Source organism: Dromiciops gliroides, chromosome 4 (assembly GCF_019393635.1).
Source record: "Dromiciops gliroides isolate mDroGli1 chromosome 4, mDroGli1.pri, whole genome shotgun sequence".
In the NCBI taxonomy this organism is placed as follows: domain Eukaryota; kingdom Metazoa; phylum Chordata; class Mammalia; order Microbiotheria; family Microbiotheriidae; genus Dromiciops; species Dromiciops gliroides.
Window position 1 is genome coordinate 199,468,806 of NC_057864.1, and position 22,269 is coordinate 199,491,074.

Here is a 22,269-nt window from a genome sequence, read left to right on the forward strand (position 1 = left end):
AATCCCTGCTACTGGGGAGGCTTTAGTTCAAGAGTTCTGAGCTGCAGCAAGGAGAAAGCTAATCACATGTGTGTACCAAATATGGCACCAATAAGGTGATCCCTGGAAGTGGAGGGCCACCAGGCTACTGAAGGAGGGGTGACCTGGTTACCAGGTAGGTAAAATGGAACAGTACTGCTGATCAGTACTGGGACTGGGCCCATGAGTGGTTGCTGCCCTTTAAGCCTGGGATAGGATGGGAAGGAAGGATAAAAGGATGGAAAAAAGAAGGGAGGGAGAAAGGGTCCAATCACTTAATGATCATAGCAAGCAAGCTTTAGAAAGGACTCTAGTCTAAGTCCTTATAAATAGAAAATGGGAAAAAAAAAAAGGAAAATAGGTTCTACATCCCCCACAAAGGTAATCATAAAAATCAAATTGTTTAAAAAGAAAGAAAGAAAGAAAAAGAAAAAAAAATCAAATTGTTGAACCACAAACAGTGGTCTCTACTTGTCAATAAGGAGAGGGGGAAGGGCAGAGAAATCAAGCTAATGATAGCAGATGTGGTAGTTAAAGGATGGAGGATAAGCCTGAGGACGAGTCATAGTTTTGCTTGAAAGAAGGAAAAAGAGGCCACCTACTTCTCTCTTCCAGCCTGCTTTCTAATCACCAAAGATGTGGGAGAATCAGGAAAGCAGACTGGCACTGAGTTGACAGAATAGCTTCTGAAGGAGCAGATTGTGGGAAGAGAAGCAGACAAGACGACTTGAGCTGAATAAAGAGAAGGAAATTGTGAAGTGATCTGGAGGGGTTTGGACTTGAAAGAGAAAGATCTCTCGGACCACATTCTACTTCTGGTTTCTGTGAGAGAAGACTGAAGAAAAAGAAGCAAATATCCAGGAGGATCGAGGAACAAGGCCCTAAATGGAGAATGATTCCGGGAGAAAGACTTAAAAATAAAAATGATGAGGCAGGTAGTGAAGTAAGAAAAGTTAAATAATTACTGAATCAGATGAAGTGGCGAAACAAATAATGGGTTAATCTGAAAATGGAAAAAAAGTAGCCTAGAACTTCTAACTTTGCTGTTATAACCAAGGAAATGGAACTGGATGTGCCCAACTTACTAAGAGGTGTTAAAAAGCTGAAAAGGTTCTAACGTGTTTACAAGGTGAGGTCTAACAACAGGTAATTTTTTTAAAGGCTGTCTCTAAATCACTATGAGTAGCAGAGTGACTTTTTCAGTTCCTGGGCAATATTTCTACTTGTACTACTGCCAAGTTACTATCTATGCTGCAAGTATAGATTGATTTTCCTTAGTTCTAGAGGAAAAGTTTGAGACTTGAAAGATGCCTTTCTGCACGTCAAATTGAGAGGGACAATGAAACATTCCTAAAAAGAAAAAAATCAGGGCTTCGAAAAGGAAAAAAAAAAAAGTCTTGAGTGTTAAAGGAAACCTTTGACACTTCTCAGGAGACTGGAAATATGTCACATACCGGCTCGGTATTCAGGAGGACCTGAGTTCAAATCCAGCCTCAGACACTTGACACTTACTAGCTGTGTGACCCTGGGCAAGTCACTTAACCCTCACTGCCCTGCAAACAAAAAAGAAAGAAAGAAAGCAATATGTCATACAGAAGAGGAAGGGAAGGAATTCCGATGAGAAAAAAAAAATGAGAATTATCTGAAAAGACGTGGCTACACAGGGAACTCATCAACCAACTAACATTTTAAAAAGTTATATAAAGATGGCAGAAAGCAGGTAATAGGGTGAATATTAAAGCATGACAAAGTCCTGCAAAATGGTGTCAGGAGCACTTGAACTCAGAATAAGCTAAGCTGGTTTGGGAAGTAAAAGACAACAAAAATAAAATTTTTTAAGCTAAGAGGGGAATCAGGAGAAAGCAGTGTTGGCGTGGATGAGGTAGTGGTAATGAATGACAGAGAGAAAATAGAGATATCCAATTTTTACTTTGCTTCTCTAACAAGCAGAATGATCTTTGCACTCTGGAAATGACAGAACAAAAATGGGTTTGATAACCAAGATAAGGAAGGAGACTGTAAGAGCATCTTGCATCCTTGATGAATTTAAGCCACCTGACTGAGAGGTATTATATTCCTGTGTACTAAAAAAACAAACACACAAAAAAACCTGTTGGGTATGACTACTAAATAGTGATATTTCAAAAGATCATGGAGAAGAGGAGTGCTATCATAGAACTGAAGAAAAGCAATTGTCTCCATTTTCAGAAGAGGGCAGTTAATAGAAGATATAAACAACAGGTCAGTGAACTTGACTTCAATTTCTGGGAAAATTCTAGAAAAGAGAGTAAGACCAGGCCATACCAACCTAATCCCATTTCCTTTTTTAACAACATTATCATAGCAAACAGGGAATCTATACAACATTTTATAGCAAAGACAGGGTGAACAAAAAAATCTTTCTTGGTTTCAGCTAAAGTAATGACTGCTGTTTGAACTTGGCTAGTAGAACTCTATGTGCAACACCTACTCAGCCGGAAAGTGACCAGCATAACAAAAGATTAGAGAGCTAGCAACTCTCTGGGTAGCATAACTAGAGGCAGATTGGATAAAGATAATTCCCTAATTGGCTTTCTGAAGCCTCCACATGAATTAAGCCAGTGATACAAGAAAGCCATTCTACAGTACCTATACCAGGACACCTACTCCTCCTGCTGGAAATATGAGTTTATCCCCTTAAAATTCTTTTTGCTACTATATTACGGTTCTTGTAATCTTGGTAATTCTATAATTTGAACTCAGCCCTTCTGGGGGCTACAATTACTAAACAAATAAGTAGGTAAGGGTAATGCTATAGATATAATTTATCAGAAAAGCATTTGACAAAAGATGTCTTATACTATTCTTGTAGAAAATATGAAGGGGTGTGGAATAAGCGGTATAACTAGATGGATTTAGAACTGACCAGATAGAGCAGTGACTACTGATGTGCTGCCAATTGGCAGGTCTCCAATGGAGCCCACGGATCTTGGCTTATCCCTGTCTATCTTGGATAAAAGCATAGATGACATGCTTATCAAATCTGCAGATGACACAAGTTGGAAATGACAGCCTACATACTGGATAATAGCGATCAGATCCAACAATATCTTGACAGGCTAGACCAATAGGCTGAATCCACGGAGGTAAATTTCAATAGGCAAAATTTTACATCTGAGTTTTTAAAAAAATGAAATGTGCAAGTACAGGATGGGTGGAGCATAGTTAGTTGGCAATTTAAAAAAGATCTGAAAGTTTTAGTGAACTGTAAACTCAAAAACATAATTGCCCCAGCAGCCATGTGATGTGGCAGGCAAAATAAAAAGCCAATTCACTCCTGGGCTGCACTAAAGGGAGCAGCACAGCTTCTGGGAATGAAGGAGGTGATAGTCCCTCCATGCTCTGCCCTGGTCAGATCTCATCTAGAGTCCTGTATTCAGTTCTAGGCACTGAAGTTTAAGAAGGTTAGTGATAGCCAGGTGTGAGGCCACACCTTTGAAATCTCAAACCCCTGCTACTGGGGAAGCTAAGGATGGTAGTTTGATTAAGACCAGGAGTTCTGAGCTGCAGGGCACTAAGCCAATTTAGTATCCATACTGGTGCCAAGATGCTGAACGCCCTGAGGGTAGAGGGATAATTGGAAGCTAGCACAGGTCAGAAACAGATCAGATTAAAGCTCCTGTGCCAATCAGCAGTATGGATCAAACTTGTGAATGGCCACTGCACTTCTGGTCTGAAGAGATAGGTATACTCAGTCTCAAAAAAATAAAAACCACATAAACTGGAGAGCATTCAAATGAGGACAATGAGTATTAGTGACGTGCCTTGAGTCCATTCCATATAAGGAGTGGCTAAAGGAACAGGAGAGATTTAACTGGGGAAAAGGTGGTGCAGTGGATAACACAGTGGCCCTGGAGTCAGGAGGACCAGAGTTCAAATCTTACCTCAGATACTTACTAGCTGTGTGACCCTGAGCAAATCACTTAACCCCAATTGTCTTAAACATCCAGGGCCATCTCCAGTCATCCTAATGTATATCTTGCCACTGGACCCAGATGGCTCTGGAGGAGAAAGTGAGGTGGGTAACCTTGCACAGCCCTCCCTCACTTAAACTGAATTCACTGAAAGTCATGACATCACCCTGATGTCATGGTCCTCTTCAAGAACAAAGGATAGGGACAGCTAGGTGGCACAGTGGATAAAGCACCAGCCCTGGATTCAGGAGGACCTGAGTTCAAATCCAGGCTCAGACACTTGACACTTATTAGCTGTGTGAGCCTGGGCAAGTCACTTAACCCTCATTGCCCTGAAAAAAACAAAAACAAAAACAAAAAAACCATAACCAACTCCTCATACAGCTGGCCACTAGGTGTAATCCCAAGTGGTTGCAGAAGTAGAAAAGCCATTGCTACTTCTCACCTCTGAAGACGTAGAGTAGTAAAAGGTCAAGGCTGGCAGAATACTCTGACTCAGTGCTCCTTCTACTACATCATCCTACATAGGTTACCCCGGGGCACCCTGGCACCAATAAACACTCCATAGCACCCCACATCAGAGGGAAAGTGATTACCCCTCTTCTGATGGTGGACATTTCTTGCTTTAAACTGCAACTAAAGGGTGAGGTATGCCAGTCTGGTCCCCACCTGTTTGTATGCCTCCACTGACTATTTAAAATGCCATTACAAGAGGCAGTATATGTAGGTCATAGAGCTGATGGTCTAGGCAATATCACTTGATGTGAATGGATTTTCTAACCTTGGGGACACCACCCACAAACCTGCATTAAGCAAATCCTTTCTACTGCAAAGGAGTGGATGCTACTGGATTCATCTGGAACAAAAATAGTTTACATTTATATCATATATTTAAATACAAAGTACTTTGTATTCATTATGACAGTTGCTCTATACAATAGAAGGTAGCATAATTATCTAAATCTTACAGGGAGGAAATGGAAGGGGATTTAACTTATCCAAGATCACATGGTCAGTATGTGATAGAGATGGGACTTGAACCAAGATCTTCTAAGTCCAATGCCCTTTCCAAACAGGCCGAGGTGTGAAGTAATGATCTCCCTGGTTCACTTCAGTTCAGAGCACATCAACAATTCTAGCTATGTTTTTTTTTTAATTCAGCAACAAACATTTGTTTTATTTTCTAGTTACATGTAAGGGTAGTTTTCAACATTCATTTTCATAAGATTTAGAGTTCCAAATTTTTCTCCCTCCCTCCCTTTCCTCCCCCCTCCACAAGATTGCAATCAGGTTATATATGTACAAATCCACAAGTGTTCTTTTTATCAGTTCTTTCTATAGGGGTGCATAGTATCTAGCTATGTTTATAAAACACTTAAAATGCCAAAAGAATCTTTGGGACTCTCCAACTGATAGAGTTCCTTGCTCTTTGAAATTTCCCTATAGCAATGGAAAGACTTACATGAACTGACAGAAAGCAAAGTGAGGAGAGTCAGAAAAACAACATACAAAATGATTAAAACAATAAATGAAATCAATGTCACAAAATTATGAAGAATAAGTTTGACCTCAAAGAAGAGATGAAGAGACACCTCCCCTGACTCCTTTGAAGAGTAGGGGGGCAGGAGATGTGTAGGCAAATGTCAGATCGTTTTTCAACTTATCGGTTTTACTGAACCTTTTTTTCCTCTTTAAAATAAAAATTCTTTGTCATACAGGATGGCTCTTTGGGAAGAGGAGGGATATAGGGGGAAATCTAAGCAGTGTGAAAACAAAAGATATCAATAAAAATCCGTTAAAGAAAAAAAGAAATCTCACCTAAAGAGTCAAAGTCATCTCTTTCACATTATTTAGGCCTGATACCAATTCAATTCAATTCAATGTATTTTTATTATTCTCCTGCAATGTTAAAGGTAATATAGTAGGCACCAAGGATACAAATACAAAGTGACTAGTCCTGGTCCTCAAGGATCTGATATCACACAGTAGGGAGGTCAGGTGGAGGTGGGCAGTTACTTCAACCCTCCTCTGTGTCAGGTCATCTCTGTCCTATGTGGCCACAAATCCCAAGGACTAGATGTAACAGTAAGAATAAACCTACAACTTGGGGCGGCTAGGTGGCGCAGTGGATAGAGCACCGGCCCTGGAGTCAGGAGGACCTGAGTTCAAATCTGGATTCAGACACTTAACACTTACTAGCTGTGTGACCCTGGGCAAGTCTCTTAACCCCAATTGCCTCACTAAAAAAAAAAAAAAAGAATAAACCTACAACTCAACTCTTACGGTCCCTAAGAGAAAACTGAATTGTCAAGGGAACAGAAATTACTTGCTACTAAGGATACTTCTACCTTCTGTGCTGTGAGAAAACAGAGAGCTTAAAGCCTCAGAAGTGTCAATTTGGCACTTAACCAAATTCACTTGGAAAAGTCACTATCACAACCCCCTCCCCTGAACCTGTTTCGAATGTTTAGAAGGAAATAAGCCAGATGCATTCATGAATGTGAACAAAAGTCACTATAAGCTGGCACCATGGGCCTTGGCACCTGGAGACTTGGTTCCATCGCCAACAACCAGCTCATGTTTTGACAGCATAAATATATTTCTTGAATCATTCTTTCAGGAAGGGAAAATGGAAACCTGCAATTTCCCTGGCTGACTACTATCTAATTTTTTATAGGCACAATATTTATGGCAAGTTCATTTAGTTAAGTCAAGTAATCACTTCAGTGGCTCCTTGACTTCTCACCTTCCTTCACTCCAAATTTCCTAATTACATTTCCCCAGGGAGAGCAGAAAGTGGTGGGAATGCTTGGATTTGGAGGGGAAGGAGAGAAGTCAGGTGCCCAAAACACAGAATTCCTGCAGTGAGAAACTGCAGAGCCAGAGCTAACTCCACCCCTTTCAGGGTGACGTCTGACCTCGAAATAGACACAGAAGAACAGAATAGGATTCTTTCCCAGCACCAAATAACCTTGGAGGTAGGAAAAGAGATAAAACATCTTAGTTTCCCCTTAGTTTAGACTGTCTTATTAACAATCCCCATCAGATTAAATTTTAAGAAATTATACTAGTTAGTATAAACTGATAGTAACCTATCAGTTTCCTATTAGAGGGACACAGTGAGATACTCTTTAAGTGGGCTTGAGCCATAGCGCTGAGTTGATGTATTCAAATGTCTTCATCCCCTTGCCCCCAATCCATTTGGTTTGACTATAAAGCACATAGAAGGGGTAGCCAGCAACATGGGACAAAGGATAATGAGGGTACCTATTAGCCTGACATCAACCATTGTCAAATATTTATCACTGGGATAATTCCTGCATCAGAGTTGTTTACCACCTGTCAGAAATGACTTAGAAAAGACTTCAGATAACTTGTGAATATTAGGCTACTTTATTCTCCCTTGGGATGGGTTTATTGCACATGGCCACAGCAAGCTTCTGACTACTGCTTTGCTCCTAGATATAATTCACTGTGGGTGATGCCTACTCATATTGAAGAAGCCTCTCTGTGGTGGGGAAGAGGGGGCACCACTCAGTTGGCATGCTTTGACAGGTGGCTAAGAGTCTGGGGTTTCCCTCTAACAAAGTGGGTGGGAAGGTATCCAAGTTTCTTGTGTCTCAATTTACTTATTTCCATTTGGAAATTAGAAAATTTGCCAGTCTCTTGCTTCCATGTAGTTTTATACCTGACCATCTCCAGAAGGTTATATATCTCATTTGTAAAAGTTTCCATAGAGAAATATTCTGTTACCAACAAGCATTCAATCAATAAGCATTTACTAAACACCTGTTATATATTGTAATGTTTCCTAATCCTTGCAGATGGGTTCTTCCTCATATATTAGTTAAATCTGCCTTTTTGAAATTTACGCTTGTCCTATTCTATTGCATGTTTAACAGAAACACAGAACATCTTTTCAGCATCACTCTATGCAATATCCTTTCATATACTTGAAGGGTTATTAAAATGTATCTTGGATTTCACAAGCCAAACTTCTGAATCCCATGTTTATACTAATTAATAAATTATTATGAACCTGCACTCAAATGCTCAGATGGGCTCAGTGCTCACAACTTTGACCAATGTATTTTCTTATCATTTTCAAATCCTTTGACACTTCCTCAACTGGCTAAATTTGACAAACATTTGTTATATAACTACTATGTACAAAGCACTAAACAAAACACTGTCCCTAGCCTAGTAATCTAAGTATATGATGTGTCCAGTGCTCACTCAATACAGTGCAGGCACTGTATTACTATGTATTACTATGTGCAGGCACATAGTAAGCACTTAATAAATGCTTACTGATTGACTGATTTAGTGCTTCATGACTTGAAAGCATTTTCACATGGATTATTCTCATTTGATAACTTCTATTTTTGTACCACAATCCGATGGGTTGTCTGGTTGGAAAGGATGGAAATGCCAGAAGAATGTAAGCATTCAAGTCTTATTTGAAAGTAAACTTTGTCTTGAACTTAATACCCCCAGGGCCCTGAGAAGGTCTTTAATCACAATGTGCCTCTATATTTGACATCCCTGAGCATACAGTTCAGAGAAAGGGAGAGCAAGCCTTGTGGATCAGGAATAAATGTGAATACTTACTCAGAACAAGAACTATGAAGCTAGAGGGGGCTTTAGGTATAAGTCAAGTTCAGCCTCATGCCCAGAAATAAGATTTTCCAGGAACAAAGGGAAATTTTGAACAAAAGGATGGTTCATGTTTCTGGTGGTTGCTAAGAACAAAGCTGGGGGGGGGGGGGCGAGGGATGGTTTGTATCCCTGAAGAAAATAGGGAGAGGTCTAATAGTTTAGGAGAGAGAAGTCCGGGGTTTCATTCCCAATTGCCTGGTTTATACAGTGGAGAAGCTCAGAGTTAGACTGAAAAGGAAAAAGGGTCCTGGAAAAACATGATACAGAAGGTTCCCAGCAGGGATGAACATTCCCCATAGAGAGGAATTTGGCGGCAGATCAACTAAATTGGTCTGTCCATGTGTGGTGGGTATATATAACAAACTTCATATTGCTTTCCTGGCTCTGGTATGCCTACACTTGTATTTCTTCGTTGGACCATATAAGAGGTCATAATCCCAATCCTGTTTGGCTTTTTCAACTAAGAGAGTTAAACTTTGGTTATTTTATACCTTAGTCAGAAACATCCACCCCAAAACAAAAACCACAGTTCACCTCCCTTTTTATAGATTTTATAGATTCTGGAAGAATTTTATGAAAATCACTTTTTAAAAAATAATTATTTTAGGGGCAGCTAGGTGGTGCAATGGATAGAGCACCGGCCCTGAATTCAGGAGGACCTGAGTTCAAATCCAGCCTCAGACACTTAACGCTTACTAGCTGTGTGACCCTGGGCAAGTCACTTAACCCCAAATGCCTCACTAAAAAAAAATATTTTAGATGTACAAGAAAACCATGAATCCTTTTATAAAGCAAAGAATTATTTTCTAACAACAAATAACCACATAGTTTCTATTTTTAAAGTTTGGAATTCACCTACTTTGCTAGTAGAATGTTATCAAGCCCAGAAGGGGCCAAGTAACCCAACCAGACGGGTTAGCCTGGTTATGCAAAAAGAAAATTATACTGGGGTGGAGGCCAGGGGCAGGAAAAAAGGTCTGAAGTTAGTAAAGAGATCTTTTATGATTCACTTTGTTATAGGGAAAAAGGTAAAGGGAATGGAGGGTGAAGAAATTTGGGGGGGGGGGGGGCAATGAGGGTTAAGTAACTTGCCCAGGGTCATACAGATAGTAAGTGTCAACTGTCAAATGTCTGCGGCTGGATTTGAACTCAGATCCTCCTGAATCCAGGGCTGGTGCTTTATCCACTGTGCCACCTAGCTGCCCCCGAATCATGTCTCTTTACATAATTGTCATTATATCTGCACCTACCTGCCCTGTCCATTTCTAAATTAAGTCTAGATTACCTTGTCACTCATTCTTAACACTAGAATCTTTCTATAGGCTCATGCCAAGGAATTCTGTGACTGTGCATCTTTGTCTAGTCAACAGAACTGTTGGTGGGAGGCCTGACCCCTAGTGCTTACTTGTGCACTACTTTCATACCATTCCTCTGATGCCTTTCTAGCTCTGTGCCCAGTAGGTACTAGCTGAAGACCCTAATCATCCTAAAGAGTGCACATCTACCTGTTGGTATAGGCTACCACTAGTTCTTCATCCTGAACTACAGTGATCCCCTTTCTGCCTCTTTGGGATCTTTTTTCAAGCTTTCTCTTTTAACTATTTGAGAAGATTTTTTTTTAAATATGGCTTTCAGGAACATGAGTTCTTTTAACTAGAATTAAACCTGCTTTCCATCAGGCATCCTTGTCCTTTCTCTAAAATGGCTCATGCCTTGTGTGCCAGTCCAGAGAAGGGCATCCATTTCTCCATTCTGCTGTTACTCTACTTTTCTAAAAAGAGAACTCTTTTCTCTACTTTCTTTAAAAATAATTTTCAGACAGTTTATGACCAAACAAGAGATAGAGTATATCATAAAATGCAAAATGGATGATTTTGATTACATTAAATTAAAAAATTTTTGTACAAACAGAAGCAATGCATCCAAAATTAGAAGGGAGGCAGAAAGCTGGGAAACAATTTTTGAGGCCAGTACTTCTGATAAAGGCCTCATCTCTAAAATATATAGGGAACTAAATCAAATTTATAAGAACTCAAGTCATTCCCCAATTGAGAAATGGTCAAAGGATATGAACAGGCAGTTTTCTGATGAAGAAACCAAAGCTATCTATTCCCATATGAAAAAATGCTCTAAATCTCTAATGATTAGAGAGATGCAAATAAAAACAACTCTGAGGTACCACCTGACACCTATCAGATTGGCTAAAATGACAAAAAAGGAAAATAATAAATGTTGGAGAAGCTGTGGGAAAATTGGAACACTAATCCATTGTTGGTGGAGCTGTGAACTGATCCAACCATTCTGGAGAGCAATTTGGAATTATGCCCAAAGGGCGATAAAGCTGTGCATACCCTTTGACCCAGCAATACCACTTTTGGGTCTTTTTCCCAAAGAAATCATGGAAAGGGGAAAGGGACCCACATGTACAAAAATATTTATAGCTGCTCTTTACGGGCTGGCAAGGAATTGGAAGTTGAGGGGGTGCCCATCAACTGAGGAATGGCTGGACAAGTTGTGGTATATGAATACAATGGAATACTATTGTGCTGTAAGAAATGATGAGCAGGAGGAGTTCAGAGAAACCTGGAGGGTTTTGTGTGAGCTAATGATGAGTGAGATGAGCAGAACCAGAAGAACATTGTACACCGTATCAACATTGAGTGTTGATCTACTGTGATGGACTATATTCTTCTCACCAATGCAATGGCACAGAAGAGTTCCAGGGAACTCGTGATAGAAGAGGATCTCCAAATCCAAGAAAAAAAAAAAAAAGAACTGCGGAGTATAGATGCTGAATGAACCATACTATTTCTTTTGTTTTTTATGCTGTCGTTTTTTTTCTATTTTGAGGTTTTTCATCATTGCTCTGATTTTTTCTCTTATAACATGACTAATGCAGAAATAGGATTAATGTTATTATGTATATATATATATATATATATATATATCTCCTATATCAGATTACCTGCTGTCTAGGGGAGGGGGGGAGGGAGGAGAGGGAGGGAGAAAAATCTGAAATTGTAAAGCTTGTATGGACAAAAGTTGAGAACTATCTTTACATGTAACGGAAAAAAAATAAAATACTTTATTAATTAAAAAAGTAATAATAATAATAATAATAATTTTTGGGGGGCAGCTAGGTGGTGCAGTGGATAAAGCACCAGCCTTGGATTCAGGAGGACCTGAGTTCAAATCTGACCTCAGACACTTGACACTTACTAGCTATGTGACCCTGGGCAAGTCATTTAACCTTCACTACCCCTCAAAAAACAACAACGCCCCCCCCAAAAAAAAACAGAAATGGGAAGGAAAAGGAAGGGGGGAAAAAAGGAGGAGAAAAGCTAACAAGAAACCATTCTTCCCATTAGGAAGCCAACAGAAAGTGTCTAACAACATCAACAGTCCTGTCCCTCCTATAGATACACTTGCCCCGCAAAAGGGAATACCAATTAGTCAGTCACTTTAATCCAAGCTCTTTTGGAGCCTAGAAACACAGCTCTCTGTCTTTGGTTAGCAGGTATGTTGGTAGACTGCAGGAAAATTTCACTGAAGTCTCATGGAAAGAAAGGTGTTCAGGGTTCAGCAAATCTGATGTCAAGCTGCATCTTGGATCAGTATACCAGCCCAGATGCTCATAATGATATGCTTGAACCTTGTGGTTGGCAGGAAACAGAAAATAACCAGAGACTAAAGAGCTACCAAAAATAAAAATCCTCAGAGATTCCCAGCCACAGCACACAAAATCTGACCAGTTACAGCTTCCATTTTCATTCTCCTTTTCTTCTACTAGGAAGAACCTTTTTGGACTGGTTGGAAAATGGGCATGAGCTAGTTGACAAACAGAAAATTGGATGGTGCATGCATGGGTGGAAGGGAAAGAAATGGAGGGGTGAAGGGCATATTAACTTCTCTGCTTTGGACCCTGTTCAACCTGAAGTCTCTTCCCATCACAAATTTCCTGTTTAAGCAAATATACTCCACCTTGATTTCAGACTGTATTACATTTTCACTTGAGTTGAGTGTGAGTAAGAGTCAGGAGCTTGAAGAAAAATTCGAACCGATGACAATCCTACAACTCTGGAGTGAATGACAAAGTCCTGATCAAGTTTAAGGGATTTTGAGCATAAGAGTTGCTAGATAAAATAAGAACCAATCAATTATACAAAACAGAATTCCTACCTAATGGACTGGGGTCCACAGAATAGTGAGTTAAGAGGCCCTAGTTTCAACCTAAAGAGCTAGGCTCTCCTTTCCAAAGGAATCAACCCATCAGCTTGGGTACCATAGTGACAGCTACAGCCCACCTGTAGGAAGTTTCCTGGCTAGCTCTACATGTGGGCTTAATTTCTTCATCCAACTCTGCCTCGTTGAACTGATTTCCCCTCTCCAGTGAAATCATTACTATACCTTGCACACACTCTGAAAAACCTGTTGCTTGTCTCATTACTCTTGACTGGTCCTAAAGGTCTCTAGGACCCCTTCTGCTCCAAAATTAGTAAGAATATTCTACTGATGGCAGCTGTGACCCACTTATTAGCAGATGCCATAGCCCCAGGGCACAGTGGCTGAGACAGAGAACACAGGGCAAAGTGTCCTCCCTAGCAGAGGCAGGAGAAGGCAAATGTCCTTGGAAGACACGTTCCATTCCAAGCAGGACTGTATTAAGTCCAAAAAGTCCATTTCACTATTCAGGAGGCATGGATCAGGCAAGCAAAAGAGAGAGAATCAATCATGTGGAAGAGCAGGCTATACAAACAGATTACTGTACGGATACCATCCTTAAGACCTGTCCTTACTGACCAAGTCCTACCTCCTGGTAGCCAGGAGTTAGCTATATTCCACCTCACTTAAAGAAACTTGGGTCATAAAAATAGGATCATAAGGACTGAGATTCTTAGCTGGGTAAAGCAAGTCCTTAAGGGAAGGAAAAAAAATCTCAGCTCAGAGGTGAGCACTGTCCTGAGGTCACAAGCCTCTTCCCCTTAAAAGGGCCGTTTGCTTTCCATCTCTATAGAATATTTTCTGAAAAACCATTCAGATGTTTTATCTGTTATGAATTTCCTGTGGAAGGCACTTTACCTAGGTATTTTTATGCATGGAAGGAAGAGAGGCCCAGGCTGGCAAAAAGAAATGGCTCATGGTACAAAGAGACGGCATGAGGCTTTTCATGGAGAAAAATCAGTGAAGACACAAAAGGAACCCATGCTTAATATTCCACCATGCCCATGAATGCTCCAAAGACAAACTTCCAGGCCTCTTTTGCACTTCTACTCCCAAACTCAGACACCCCGTTCCTTACTACTTAAGGAACGGCCATCCAGAAGAGAACCCCGGAGAAAGTACACATGCACTTGCTGTGAGCAACACCTGGTCAAAGGCTGTAACTCAGTACTGGAAGGCTGAACTCTGTAACCTGAGTCCTGTGTTTCCTGAGACCTCAGGACTGCCCTACCTAACTCCAGAGCTCTAGGGAACATGGCAAGCTGGGAGTGACCTTGTCACTTTTCAAAGAGAGCCAATAAATGCACCCCACTCATTGCCTCCACGTTACCATCAGGTTTCCAACCAAGCTAAGCTCCACTCTGCCATCTGTGCTCCCAGCTCTTCTTGGCTAGTACCTGCTGGGCTGCCTGTGATCTAGCAGCATCTGTTCACCTGTAAGTGCTGGATACAACATCTTTTTCCAATGGCGATGAGCTTGAAGTACCTAGGGAGTCCCCACTTACCCCTATAGGTTCTTATAGGAGTTCTCTTTGACACTCCCTGTGAGGAGGAGATGATCCTAGGCAGGGGATGGGACTGATGGAAAGGGAAACAATGGAGATTGGAGAAAAGAGAATGAAAGCACTTAGCACTGTCCTGGACCAGATAGAAATGACATCTGTCTTACTCAAGGTACTCAAGGGAGATTGAGAACTGGAGGAAGCTTTTAGAATTCGCTATCATCAGTAACATACACAGGCTACTTGCTGCATATAAAAGAAGGAAACGCTAAAATCTGACTTTTTTTTTATTCAATGAAGTCAAAGGTAGCATAATAGGAAACTCCTCAAACTCTTTCCCAAGTTTAGAAACAAGTCCGTCTATTTGGAAAGGATGTGACAGTCAATATTCATCCATTTAAACCACAAGGAAGAGGATAATATAGGTAGCAGGGACACAAGAAGTCAGGATTTCAAATCTTGATCTTACTGATAAGTCACATTGGCAGTAATTATGGGGGCCTGTACTGATTCCAGCTGTGGCTGGCATTCTAGGATGCCCTTTAAAGTGGAAGCATTCAAATGACTCATGAACCCCTTTGGCATCACAGCATCCTTGCCTTGTGGCTACTCTAAGGAAGGATAATAAGGAGAAACTGACTCACATCAGATCCATTAGGAAGTCCAGATGTAAAAGTACAGCATAAGGGCAGCTAGATGGTGCAGTGGATAGAGCACCGGCCCTGGATTCAGGAGGACCTGAGTTCAAATCCAGCCTCAGACACTTGACACTTACTAGCTGTGTGACCCTGGGCAAGTCACTTAACTCTAATTGCCTCACCAAAAAAAAAAACCACAAAAGAACTGAAAAGTACAGCATATCACATATCAGCTCAAGAATCCCATAAGCACTCATAGTACCCAGGAAGCCTCTATTTCCAAGCCCAAAGGTCAAATGATTAGCAGGTCTAAGAGCAAAGAGTGAAGTTCTATAGAGGTCAATGGTTTGTGTAGGACTGGAAAAAATATTGATAAAACCCCTAGAAGTTGTAGCCTTTCAGATGAGCTACTTTTAGTTAATAGCAATCAAGAAGCTACATAGGCAGGTGTCTGTCTAGAGAGGACCTTAATACTCCTAAATATGCTTATGCTGGGCATGAGTCTTAAACATAGTTCCAAAAAATAGTAGATACCATTTTTAGAGGACCTTTTGGACATTACATAACAAAATGTGATTTTTTTGAGTCTTTATCCCCACAGAACATTTGTCCTAGAATTACAATGTTAGCAATGGTTATTACAAGACCCTTAAAAGATTTTTTTTAAAGGAAGATTCATTCAGAAGAGACAGGAAGAATAAGTTTGTGGTTAACCTGGGAACAAATGTTTACATGGAATATCTAACATGGAAGAGTGGTTAAAACTAATTTCCATACCCATTTGTACTGCTTTTCTGAAAATCAGAATATCTAAGAATCTAAAAATCAGCAGTAGTCTCCAAAGGAAATGGATATTTCTTTGTCCTTGAGAGACATGGGGTATATAGGCCATACCACCCTTGTCCCATAATCAGGAGAAGCTATTTGATGCTACTGGACCTTCTGCCCACAGAGCTCCATGTACTTTATAAGCCCTGTTAGGCTCACCTAGTAGGGAAGGAAACTAGAGTACAGACAGATGTCACAGATGTGACGCAGAAAGCCAGTGCCAAAGAAGGCAACTAAAACTTCTCCTAACAAAAGACAGCAGAGATTGTTTGGGGTTAGGTTTTATACTTTCAACACGTTTGGAAGTTTCTTCCAAAGTTATAAAGCAAGTTCTGAAAATGCACAAAAAACCAGCGCCTTTGCTCATTCATATTAGCTTTCTTAACACTGGCCAGAAGAGAAGGGGTGAGGGTGGAGGGGGAGTGGAGAATCACACCAAAATACTTAGGAGAAAATTGAAAGCCTCTAAGAGAAGAACCTGGGCAGTAGGGGAAAGCAGCAGCCAATGTCTTTTGCTTCCTCCCACCACCAAACTTCATTTTAAGAAAAAAAAAATGTTTGCAGGCACTAATATCAATTATCCTCATGAATTATAGGTGTAATATCTAGAAGATGCATGCAATAATTAATGAGCGTCTGCTTTCCCGAAGACTTCCTTCTGTCTTGGTCAAAGAGTTATTGAGATTCAGGGAAGGAGGCGTCCATCATGTGGAAGGTTAATAAGAATAAGTGAAGGAGCAATTTAATAAGGCAACAATATCACTCCTAAATAATTGACTAGACAAGTGACATTAGTCAATATGCCTAGGGTTCAGAATCCTTCCTACATATGGGTGAGTACAAAAAGGGATAATATGGAGGCAAGAGGAAGGGAACAACTACATAGTCTCCTTCCATATAGTGAAGCAATTATTCTAAAAACTCATTTAAGATGCTCTTGTTTCTTTGTTCTTGATATATTCTGATTTCAGTGATGTGCTCCTAGATCCCTTTCTTACCAACTCTTCCACACGTCTACACCAGTTAAGAGCTCCAGATGGCTTTGCAATAGGCCCTTACAGTTACTAATGCCTTTGCTAATTTTATCAATCAAGACGGCATTTTGTGAAATGCACTGCAGGATGTGTTTGGGATAATAGCATAACAGGGCCTCAGCTGTGCTGCTAACGTGGTAACCCTCCCTGCTGCTCTGTTGGGGTTATTCTGCCCACTCATAATATCAGGAAGCAGGGGGAAAAACATAAAAGGAATATCAATTATTATCTTGGTACCAAATTCTCACCAGACCCAAAATGAATAGGTCAGAGTCCCAATTCAATTGAAAAACAAAATCCTAGCCCCAGTTTGATGATATAAGAGAGGAAAACCAGGTCATGTTAGTGCTCCAGAAATTAAGATAGCAAAACAAGGTCCACCAATGGCTTATCAATATAATTATGCCTTTAAGTATGGGGTGGGGAACTGGAAAAGTAAAAGAGGCACAGTTACACTGGGGCTTTTATATCTAGATTTCAATAGCAGAGCTTGCTTAACCCAGTGATACCTCTTTTATTCAGGGGTTTTTTAGTCAAGTTGCCAATTCCTTTGAAGTCTCAGCTCTCTTTCCTTACCTTCTAGACCAAATAAGTAGCCATATATCAAGTCAGCATGGCACCTAGTGTATCTAAATCTGTGTCACAGGCATAGAGTACCAAGAAACAGCAAAGAATATTAATAGATGAGATGCTGCAAAAATTAAAGAGAACTATTTCTTAGTGTCATTCACAAAGGAAGCAGAAATAAATAACTGCCTCTGGTTTTGCATCTTATTAACAAAGCCCAGCTCATATATGGTTCAGACTTTACCTCCCTACATCTTATGGTACAAAGCAATCATGGAGAGCCTAAAGATTAATTGTATTTGTCAGAAAGGAAAAGGGATGGATTGGGAGATAGGCAATCTGCCTAGAGAGCCTGTCTGATGATGGCCAGAAAACAAGGTCAAGGATAAGACAGATCACTCCAACCTCGAAACCTCAATATATACCTGTGATCCCTTGGATATCCACTACAGTGGAGTATGATGCAATTAAAAAAAATTCTTAGAAAATGAAATTCTTCAGCCTAAAGGTCTTTTGCTAAGTAAACAATTTCCCAAACACTATGAAATAAGTACACAGGCCCTAGCGTTAGCTAAGAGACTATGTAGAGATGCACCAATGAGCCCTGGTCAACAAGATGCTTTGGGGCAATCATTTGTTCAACAGAACCATCAGTATCATCGAGTAACTATGAATGGTATAAGGTTGTGTGGACCCTGTTATGAGGAATTTTACCAGAAATTCCAGGCACTTCAAACACCTCAGGTAATCCCAAGGCAACTCCCATTGCCACAAGACCCAGCTGCCTGATGTAGAAGCAAAGAGCACTTACCAGGTAGATGCGGTAGGCATCAATTCGTCTGATGGGGCCCCAACACATATCTGTGTCGTTGTACTTGGTGCTGGCTTCCACATCGCAGGAATGATTGCCAGTGGCACTGCTGGTAAAAAGAACATAATGGCAGTCTCCTCGCTTCTCTGTGAATTTCACCACATGGTTTGGAGAGAATAGGTCATGAATCCACCAGTCAGAGTTTCTTTACCTCATTTACTGGTGGTTCTATCCTTCATAATACAAGCTTCTAATGCACTGTGTTCCTACATCACCTTTCCCCAAGGATCCAGAAATGTGTAATCAGCTTGGTCATTTTTACAATAAGAAAGAGAGCTTGTGACTGAGGGGAAAAGGGTGGCCTAACAGAGAAAAACTGCAACGGAGCTGTATTACAGCTAGTAATTGAATTCCTTAGAATGAATTGCTTGGCATCGTACTTCTATCCTGTAGATTCTGCACTGCTCCTGGGTTCACTGGCCAGCAGAGGGAATTATGTGGCTAAAAGAGGAATGGGCAGAAGGGGAGGTACTCACCAGGTCACCTGCATAAGCGATAAGGGCACAGCTGCAGCATAGATAGCTAGGTCCCCGTAAAGGTAGATAATGATACAAAAATAAAACAGGTTGACTCCCACTGAAAGTGACCAAAAAAAAAGTGAATCAGTCAATATGTCTGAGAGAGACCTTTATATATAAAGTTTTAAAACAGCTCAATTTTTAGCCCTCAAGTCAAGGAATCTCAGAATCAGAAAAGACCTCAAAAGTCATCTAGTCCAATCTTATACTTGAAGAACAGGAATCCCCTCTACAATATCCCATTAACTACTTCTTTTTTTTTGGTGGGGCAATGGGGGTTAAGTGACTTGCCCAGGGTCACACAGCTAACTAAGTGTCTGAGGCTGGATTTGAACTCAGGTACTCCTGAATCCAGAGCCAGTGCTTTATCCACTGTGCCACCTAGCTGCCCCCCATTCACTTCTAAAGGAAATTCTTCTCAGGTTTCAAGTACAGTACTAGAAAGGAAAAATCCAAGGATGAGAACTACCTTTAGTTAAACCAAAGGCCTAAACCCTCTGTTTCATATACTAATTTCTCAAAGTGAGATATATGTTGATAACAGTCATTTGTCCCAGACCCAATAATTTCATTAGAAAGATGAGAGCTGCATAACTGAGGGTAGCTCCCAAATCAGGAAAAGCCTAATATTGGGCAGCCATAGGGGGAGTACGCTTAGGTAAGTAGCCTAGGAATTGGTGTGGTCTTCAAGATTGGGATGGGCTACTTTAGGAAGAAAGGACAGAAGGTAAGAATCAGTGTCAACTACCAAAGTTAGAGTTGCAACTTGAGAAAACTGTGTGGCTGTCATCAGTTGCAGGGCTTGGGGGAGGTGGGGGGGGGAGAGGTCTTTACTATATAATTCTAAAGCCAAAGAAGAACTAATAAACATTTATTCTTGCTCAATAAATTGATTCCCACTAATTATTTTTTAAAACGGAATACCTCACTCTAAAACTAATCTAATTATGGTATAGTTTAAATCAATTAATCAAGGGGAAGTGGTGGGGTGGGTGGGATGGGCGGGGAGTTTGAGAGGTGTAAAGAATTAATTGTTATTTGAGGTTTTTATGATCCCATCTTTTGGCTAGAATTTGAAAGAAAAACCTGGGCTTGCATTGGCAAACTGAATGGTGCTCCACCCACTGGTTGTAGCCATTGCCATGGTGCTGGCACCTCACATCATCACCACTCGCCGACGCCTACATGGGCCTGGCAAAATTATAATGATTGGAAGCCTAGTGAGGGCAGTCATGTGACTGTCAGAGCGGCCAGCCAATTAGCTGGGGGCTGTGTGGGGTGTGCTGGGAGGAAGGGAGTTTTTTTTTCTGGCATTCTAGCTGGAAGCTGGAAGGCGCTGGAAGATGCTGCTGTGTATCCTCAGCTGATTCCTGAGCAGTGGTTTCAGGTTGTATAATTTCCCTTTCCCCATTTTATTTCCTTTCCCTTAATCCTACTGATCCTGTTTGTGTTTTTTTAAGTTTGTTCTTGTTAAATAAATCCTGCTCTGTTTTGAGGGAGGCTGCTGGTCTCCTTCCTTGCCCCAATATTGCGGCGAGCCGCTTAGCTAACACTCTCCAATTAAAAATTGGTCCCCACAGAGGGGAAGGAAAAAATAAATGCAAAGAAAAGAGAGAATAGGTAATGTTGAAGGAAAAGGTTGGGAAGAGAGAAAGTTATCCTATTTTTACAAAAGGCATTTGGGATAGCTGGCTTGGAAACTATCCAGTGAGCAATGTGGAGAGTAAGAGGCCCATTGGTTTGTCATCCCAGCAGTCAAATATCTTAATTAATATGAGAGTTCTTAACCTTTTATGCGTCATAGACTCTTTTGACAGTCTTGTGAAGTCTATGGACTCCTCAAAATAATGTTTTTAAATGTATAAAATAAAATACCCAGAATTACAAAGGAAATTCATCAAATTGAAAGTTATCAAAACATTCATTAAAAAAAGTTCATGGACCCCAGGTTAAGAAGTCCTAAGGGAACACAATGCTGTATAACTAGAATGTTAAGGGCTGAAAGGAGTCTCCAAGATCAACTTGTTCAATCCCTTCATCTTAAAAATGAGAAAACTAAGACTCAAAGAAAAGCCATGCAGTCAAGTAAAGTAAAGAGCTGGAGTTAGAACTCTGGTCTCCGTAGTACAGCATACAGAGCCTAAGAATCAATGTGGTAGAAGGACCAATGAAGTGGGAGGTAGAAAACCTGGTTCTACAGGTAGTCCCGCAATTGTGTGACCTTGAACAAACCACCTGACTTGTAAAACAGGAATGATTGCCTATCTATCAATCAATAAGTATTTATTAAGCACCCACTATGTACCAGGAACTGTGCTAAGCTACCTCATGGCATGATGATAGTTGTAAGCAGGAAAATGTTCTGGAAAACAAATGACCAAGGGTCAAACATGCATACATAAGGTATGTATTTAAGATATGTTCTCAAAGGACCAACCTCAAGCTGTTCTATCCAGATTGATTTCTGAACATTTTCAATACCACTCTTTTCACCCTGTTGCCTTCTCTAAAGAGAGAACAGAAATAAAGAATAAAGGAGGAAGGACAGTTCCTTTAGACCAGCATCGTTTGGATGCCCAAGGGAAAGTCTAGGGCACACTAACTTTGGAGTGACTATTTGAAGTCAGCACCACACTCCATGACTGAGGAGGTGAATGAATAATGGCTAGGAACACACAGCTCTTGAAAGGCATCAGAAGGGCAACAGTTCCTACTTTCAGAATATGTGCCTCTTCCCTGATATGACAGGGGCAGGCTAACTGTCCAAACCTACAAGGTTCCCATCATCTCCTGGCCACTCAGGCCTGAGGCAACAAGTACAGCCTGTGCTTTTAGCTTGATTTTCTACTCAGACACCAATACTCCCTGCGAAGAGAAATCTCTCCCACCATTCCACCCACCAATGCACTTGAGCATCAGTTCTGTTTATAAATTGCTACCAAAAACCCCTGATCAATAATTTCATTTACAGGACACAAAACAAAAGGATCAATAACTTCCTGTTAAAAGGCCAAATGATGGATAAGCCCAGAATTTCTGATTACAAGAATTGGATCTGTCACTTCCTAAAGCTTAATCCTCTTTAACCCTCTTAAGGGAGAAGATAGAAGAACCAACTAGGAATCAGGAACCATAGTTAAAAAGTAGGCTCCTCCCTGGTCTCCTAAGAATAATTTAGTTTACCCCTATGTCAAGGAAAAGCAACTAGCTCATAAAAATAAACACTGGAGTTTGGGCACTTTAAGCTCAATAAAGGTGTGCCTTAAAAGATAAAAATTAAGAAGTAAATTTATGAGATGCTAAAATATCTCTGCCTGTTTTTACTTAACTTAAAGGAAAAAAAACTGTATGGAAGGGAATTCAGTGTGCATCTTCCAGGGATAAATCCTTTGAGATGGAGAATGGAGAGAGAAGCAGGACTAAGGAAATAAAAACACAGAGAAGTGTAGACTAGGCATAA

At 40.6% G+C, this 22,269-nt stretch overlaps 1 protein-coding gene across 6 annotated transcripts in view; it reads right to left on the reverse strand.

The window, feature by feature from the left end:
* The window catches only part of TMEM104 (transmembrane protein 104), an 80,978-nt gene that overhangs the window by 45,472 nt on the left and 13,237 nt on the right, over positions 1–22,269 (reverse strand). For 5 of the 6 annotated variants that reach the window (XM_043964136.1, XM_043964137.1, XM_043964135.1 and 2 more), the window contains exons 7-8: positions 18,768–18,867; positions 18,232–18,340 (exon numbers count right to left, since the gene is read on the reverse strand). In XM_043964136.1, the coding sequence (XP_043820071.1) occupies positions 18,232–18,340; positions 18,768–18,867 (209 nt within the window). The remainder of the gene's footprint in view (positions 1–18,231; positions 18,341–18,767; positions 18,868–22,269) is intronic. The other variant, XM_043964140.1, reaches the window with a different exon arrangement.